At 34.2% G+C, this 7,619-nt stretch overlaps 1 protein-coding gene across 1 annotated transcript; it reads right to left on the bottom strand.

Annotated features, from left to right (window-relative positions):
- Nucleotides 1–5,177: 5,177 nt before the first annotated feature.
- Nucleotides 5,178–7,353, bottom strand: LOC125049809. Its single transcript, XM_047649269.1, has 3 exons — nucleotides 7,271–7,353; nucleotides 5,717–5,887; nucleotides 5,178–5,614 (listed from the first exon to the last, which is right to left on the bottom strand). The coding sequence occupies exons 2-3, from the start codon at nucleotides 5,861–5,863 to the stop codon at nucleotides 5,471–5,473; spliced, it is 291 nt and encodes a 96-aa protein (XP_047505225.1). The 5' UTR covers nucleotides 5,864–5,887; nucleotides 7,271–7,353; the 3' UTR covers nucleotides 5,178–5,470.
- Between the last annotated feature and the right edge of the window lie 266 nt (nucleotides 7,354–7,619).

Here is a 7,619-nt window from a genome sequence, read left to right as displayed (position 1 = left end):
ATACACTTAAAAAGATGTACGTCGAGCCAAATGAATCTGTTTATTTTCCATTTTAGCTCAGCACACATATTCATCGACCGCAGAGGGAACAAACCTTATACAAGAAATAAATGTTTATTAAAAACTATACTCGAGCTGTTTTTAATGACTATTTATCTCTTAGTAATAGCAATCATAACAATTATATGAAGTGCATTCAGGCTCGGTGTTTTATGACGTCAGATTACAGTGAAGTATTCGGAATGATCTTAAATTGTGCCTCAGCTATTTTCTAGGATGATGAAGCTCATTTCACTTAAAGTGAGCCTTTCATAAATTATAAATCTTTATTGAAAAGAAAGCTTAAAATGCTTTGCCTGCGACTTAATTTTATTGAAAATTAGCGGTAGCTTCAATAACATCAAATGTATGTTGATAATAGGAATTGTCAATCAAATATCTAACTAACGACGTTTGTTCCTTTAAAAGTGTATATCAATAAATATGTAATCAGTCGTATTGAAACTTAACACTCATTTAAAATATAGTAATTTTTATATAGAATTTTTTCACACTAAGACATATGTATATCCTTTGGCAGCCGAGGATATGTAACGGCACATCGGAGCGTATGCGCAGCCTTAATTATGACTTTAATTAATACAAAAACTCACACACCATTATCGAAGTCACGTTAAACGTTTACGCATTAAACCTTAGCGATTTATATAACAGTATTAGTCAATTAAATTAGAAAAGAGCAGACTGCGTGTATTTATATTATATATATAATTTATATTATATAATATATAACTTGGCGATGGTAATGGTAATGGTAATGATGGTACTTTGTTCTGGTAAAGATGGTAAACATGGTATTGTTAACTTTTAAGTTTTAAGAATTGATCAAACTACATACGTAACTCAGCGCATTCGTTATTATAATAATTACAAAACAATTTGAAAAGTTTTGGACCCGGTCAAAAAATAAAATCAAGTTTAATTTTTCGGTTTCTAAATATTATGTTGAACAATCATTCAATATGAGTTCCTTCCTTGACGATTAAAGAGGGTACATACTTTAATCAGCAAGTCTTAAAAAACTTCTTCTTTTAAAAGATCCACTTTTCACCTTAACAAGAATCCGTTTTTGCTGTGGAAAGGCGAAAGATTCTCTAACACTTCTTACTATTATCGAGTCAACTCTTATCATGTACGTATATAAGATTGGTTCAAAGAATAATATTAAATTAGGAAAGATACTATTGTTAGCGATGTGATGATATTGATAGACTAAATTACCTAAGTCCATTTTCAGGTAGTTAGTATAGTTTAATATTAAGGAGAATTATAACTTTATTCGAAAACGGCTGAGTATTTATTTATTTATAATACACATAATCTATATATATAAAAAGAAAATGGTGTTCGTTTGAGGCTCTTTCACTCTTAAACCACTGATCGTATCGACATGAAACTACCACCATTAGATGCGAAATTTTTCCTAGATGGTTTATGGCTATTTATTTATATTAATTCCAACGTTCCTTCATTTTTTTATTTCTGTTTTACTTTTATGAATATTTTTCCCGCTAATAAAAACAAAAGAGGCTTCCTAGAACCGCAAAACGTCAACATCTGTTAAAAACTCGATTTTCGAAATATTTCAATTTTCTTAGCGGGAAGTTAAAAAGAAGAATAATAAAAATATGAAAAAGTAAAATAATGAAACATAAAATTTATTTTAATTCGTCCAGCAAAGCGGGCGCGAAACGCTAGTTATACATATAGAAAAAAACAAAAAGTAAGTAGGTAAAGTAAAAGTACCATTATGATTCCTATAAAGAACTTATTACTGATCGTTTCTTATAAAGAGTATTCTCAATTCTTTATAATAGTTATCGCACCGTCAGATATGATCATAGCTTATATGAATCTCGGTAGTCGAGGTCCGGTGTAAAACCGGGAGGTTTTTGTCAAGGCATCCTACAGCCATCCAGCCTCCTCGCAGTCCTACCTAATTACCAACACGTAGCTAATTACAGTGCAGCTTGCCGATTATGTCGCGATCTCTGGATTTTACCTTCTAATTATTCGCTTTGTCTTCACCGGCAATCACAAAGTATTTGACTTTAAGCTTAAAATAAAATAAAATATGTTTATTATGGAACGTACAGGTATCACTTATTCCACGTCATTAAATTTGAATTTGTAGGCATCCCTACTCATCGGCAAAGAAGACAGAGGGCCGAGAGAAAAAGCCGGCGTAAAAAACTCTCGGTACTCTTTTAAAATAGCAAATCATCAAACAACACTTATTTTAAAACAAATATCGCAAATTAATTAGAAGTAGCCTGCCTAGCACTAGTCCCAGGCCATTTTATCAACTAGATATACGTTAACTTTATAGTAAGTAGTGTAAAAAACACAGCTTTTCTTTAATACATTTCTTAAATTTATTAAAAGGTAGAGATAAAAGAGCCTCCGGGATTTTATTAAAGAAGAGTATCCCTTTTCCCAAAAAAGAATTACTAACTTTAGATAGTCTAGTCGCGTTTGTTCCGAGTATTAACATTGTGCGTATGTTCTATTCTAGTAAACTTATCACTATTTTTGTATACATACATAATATTTTCATAAAGCCGAATTTACATTACGAAACTAGTGGCTCGGAATTAGTTTTATGACATAAATTTCATCAAAAATTTCACGTGTAAATTTACAGTTTCATAATGCATGCATCGGTTTCGCGACACTGGATAAATTTCGTGCCATGCGCATATTTTTTGTAAAACTAATGTCACGCAACTACTTTCACGATGAAAACGCGACACGAAACTAGTGTCGCGAAAGCATTTGCACAGGGCAGACGTGTGTGTTTGAGTGCATCGTGCAGCTAAATGACCGCCAAAATGGCAAACCAACGTTGGTCAGTTGATAGAGATAACCTTTTTCGAATTTTATATATTAACATCTGTACCACGACGTTCTGCATCGCAAAATGAAGCTTTGATGTTGACAGAGCCATGTCGTTGGTGATACTGTTGATTTCACGACACTATTATTTTTTGTTAAAGTAGTTTCACACGTGCTGCAACTATTTTCATGAAACTCATTCCAACATGCATAACACTAGTTTCGTAATGTAAATTCGGCTTTAATATATTGCGAGGGAAAGGCAAGTATGTATATTAATTTCCTTGTATTTATCTCTAAGAGATTCCCTACATATTAAATTATAGATTGCACGAATAGCCCTCTTCTGCAGGATGAAAATAGTTTCGACATCAGCAGCATGACCCCATAATAATAAGCCATAAGTCATTAAGCTATGAAAGTAACTAAAAAGAACTAAGTCAAAGTCAATCGCCTTCGCCAATCGCCAATCCAAAGAAGCTTCCTTAGCGAGGTATACCAATTAAATAAAGTTTAATCTAGCCTCATCAATTATTTCTAATGCTTCATTTCTCAAAAACATATATTTGTTCAATTTGGTGTGTATGTTATATTGAAGACAATGACAACGTTGATAATATATTATACTCGTATAGTGAAAATATACAAATGCCCCCGAGTTCACCCGCGTAAGGACCGGTGCTCACCGTATTAACTACCGATGCCTTCAAAGTCAACATTGCAGATTATTTTTCTACTACTAGTACTACTAATATGGGGTTTATTCGATTTAAGGGTTTAGAAAAAAGAAGTAATATTGAGAGAAATTGTAGAAGTGTCATTGGAGTCGGTGAAATGTAGACAAAAGTGTGTGGGACCACAGGCGACGTCCAACGGACGAGTAACGGTAGTGTATGACATTAATTAACTGTATCAAATACCGCGGCGTCGTCCGCCGAGTGTCACCACATCGCACTTCTTGCGTCCGCCAACCACGAACTAACTGCGCTCATTAAACTTGATATTGCCACTCCTCCTTCATATGATCATCAAAAGGAAAATGAAGCGATGTCGAGAGGACGTGGCAAGCTTGAGCCGTAATAATAATTTTATAACTGCGATTAACACGTTTCTATTTATTTTTGATTAATTGGTGCTTATGGAAAGAAGAAAATTTATCCGAATTAAAAATATGTAAAAACAACAAATATGTTCTCAAAGTATGTTATGAATAGACGCCCAATGGTAAATAAATGTTTTTTGAAGTTCTCTCTGAGAGAACTCTCTCTCAAAGAGCAGTGTTGGCCTAGTGGCTTCAGCGTGTGACTCTCATACGTGAGGTCGTAGGTTCGATCCCCGGCTGTGCACCAATGGACTTTCTTTCTATATGCGCACTTAACATTTGCTCGAACGGTGAAGATAAACATCGTGAGGAAACCGACATGTCTTAGACCCAAAAAGTCGACGGCGTGTGTCAGGCACTGGAGATTTAAAAATGATCATGAAACAGATTCAGAAATCTGAGGCCAAGACCTAAAGAGGTTGTAGCTCCACTGATTTATTTATTATTTATTTTTCAAAGTTTTCTCTATAAATATTGATTGCCACTACGGATCTGCATTCATTAAGCGCCATCTGTTGTCCATTATAAGCTGCACATAAGCCTAGCCGTAAAAGCCTCTGCAGTGCTTTTGCGAAGGTTAGAGATTCAACATTTAAATAATAACTTACGATACAGTAGATACGGATTATTAACCAGACTCCGGAAGCTATAAAGTCTTTAATGTAAAAACATTAATTTATAATACGTTTTATTCTATTATTTGAATAAATTCTTTCGTTAATGATTAATTCAACTTTAATTATAACTATATCTCAGAGTGCACAAAGTCTTCAATGCTTGCGCCTCGTGACGGAAGGATTAGGTTTTAATAGTTATTCACCCCACAGTATATTTCGTATATTTTGGAAATACAAACCGAGTTAGAGACTTAGATGACTATACATATTTGAGGAGCCTCAAAAGAAGTTAATTCAACTTAAAGCTTTCGTAATTGTTTATTAGTTGAAAGTTAACTTTTATTTACATAAAACAATAAATAACTGAATTAAACATTTACAGCTCCACCGAGAAATAAGTAATGTATTGTATAAAGACAAGTCAAACATTTAGTTTCTCAAACTCATATATTATGTCTTTATCTACTAGTAGTAGATAGTAGTTACATATTGATACTATAATATGTTATTAGTTAAACAGCGGTTTTTAGGATTAGATAAGGAGATAGATAAAAAAACACTAGTAAAATTTCATAATAATTTATTTACAAAATTGATGTATCTACTAAACGTATAAAAGATGTTTTATCACAAGTAGTTGCGTCACCAATAAATTAAATATTAGTCAACAGCCGAGGATACCAGTCACCGATCTCAGACGAATACTACTAATTCATTTCCAAACACTTTGTATTGACTATCAAACAAGAGGTCAAGTGTTTCTGCAAAGACTCAGCTTTCTTTGAAATTGCAACGCCAAATAGATAATAATCCGTCGTGTTTGGTGATCGGTACCCTCCTATTCTAGTTTGCAGGTTTACTGCTGACCGACGTGGTTGACCTGGGTCTGCAGGTTGTTTATCACTTCTGACGGCAGCTGATCTCCAAGGATTTCAAACAAATTAATCTTTTGGTTTCCGGGGATTGACTCGTATGCCGCTAATTCGATACCTTCTTCGACCTAAAAGCAAAAAGAGACGTGATTTCATGTCACGGACAGGAGGCGAAGTATCAGAGGCCGTAGTAGCATCTGCAAAATGTTTTATACGGAGAGGCGATATACCTTATGTATCACCGCATCCTTGGGAATGAGGTATGTGTTCTGTGCCTGCTTGATAGCCTCTTTGGTGTAGGCGGCGCCTTCTCGCTGTGGCACGGGTACTGCGGCCACAACCACTGCCATCACGACACACAGAACTAACGACTTCATGGCTTTTGTAGTGATCGCACAAACCTGTAAATGTTTACTGCCTTATTAAAATTACAAAGCTTAGAAAAGTATGAAGAGAACAAAGACATCGGACATAAACTAAATATAATATATTTTAATAATAAATGTCGTTTGCTAGAAATTTTACATATTCTAAATGAAGTGAAAGTTTGGAGTTAATGAAATAAATTAAGACCAAAAAACGATCTTGTTTGCTTTAATAAGTCGCGACGACTTATACCGCCTTTCATATAACATGTCGAAACGATAAAGCCTCCGCTAAGGCTCTTCTTGTTGCGCAAGAGTTGGCTTCGCAATCGGGCAGATCGTAATACTGTTGATATTCAAAGGAGAAAGTAGTCGAGTCACGACCAATAGCAAGAATATAAAGCAATTTGTTAAGTTTCCTTTGTGTCCTGTATGCGCAATGCAGCCTCACGGCACTTATACAAACAATTCACGATAAGAAAGTTCTACGACAATCCGTGACACTCTACTACATATCAATTGGTTTTTTGAACAACAACCTCAATGGTTTAAATCATATCATTTTCAATAATACTACACATTAGACAAAATTATATAACCTGCAAAGATACCTAGGACAATTATTTGTATAATGCGAAATAAAACGATATGATATAATGCGCCTACTTTCCTTCGGCCGATAAGCGATACTCATCACGTTGCCTTATATAAGTTGAAGGGAACATCGTGGCCAACATTTATATCTTATTACGCAACCTTTTAAATATCTACGACGCTTTTACTCGTATGGCAGTGGAACCCAAAATACCTCTATAACTGGTTACAGTTTATTTTGCCTCAATTTATATTTAAATCAGGTTACTATGTATATTTTTATAACTCTCTTGTAAAAATTAAACAATTTTATTAATAATAATACAGTTTAGGTACCAATAAACATTGTACTAGGTAAATTAATGATTCTATATATTATGTGATCAACATTCCAAACACATACGGTTCTCATAAGTTTAGTTTGTACTTATTTGAATTGAGGCAGACTCTGCGACGATACAATATAACTTATACGACATAATAAAACACACGGTAATATTAAATAATATGTAACATTAACTATGTAAACTTTTCTAATATTTAAAACAAGTCACATCACAGAGGGAGAATTAAATTGTTTTTGCTTACACTGATTGCCTTCTCAGCCTATTTTAAGGTCATGTTGAATCAACCGTGTATGTTTAAGATAGCGTTTGCTAGTTTGATCGAATAAAATGAAATAGAAAAAAAAACAAACAAGGCTGAAGCAAAATATTTACATCGGATTTGTAAGCGAATGAGATTAATAACAATAATTTCCAGCCTTAAACGTAAAAGGTAATCCAAAGTAAATAAATGTTAAAGAAAATAAACAGTGCGACTTACCAGCAAAGCAGCGGAGTGAGGCGCGCGAGACGCATAGAGGCTGATATACGGCCGCCCTCCTCCGCCGCCGGACCTCTGCGATATACTTTCACCACTCTGCTGTCCTGCGCTCCTGGTCACGTCAGACCATCAGTTCTGCTCCCTAATGTTGTTGAAATGGGGACCACCTTTATACTCTTTTTCCTAAACAATAATTATTAAACTTTTGAAATTATGCTTCCTTATAAATGAGAAATGATCGTAATTGATAAACTCAAAACTATCTAATTTTGAAAGTTATTTTGCATGTCAAAGCCTACACCTTCTGCTGTGTTGCTGTATTTTATTATTTTGAATAAAAGAGAGCAAC

Source organism: Pieris napi, chromosome 5 (genome assembly GCF_905475465.1).
Source record: "Pieris napi chromosome 5, ilPieNapi1.2, whole genome shotgun sequence".
In the NCBI taxonomy this organism is placed as follows: domain Eukaryota; kingdom Metazoa; phylum Arthropoda; class Insecta; order Lepidoptera; family Pieridae; genus Pieris; species Pieris napi.
This window is presented reverse-complemented; position numbering and strand designations above follow the sequence as displayed.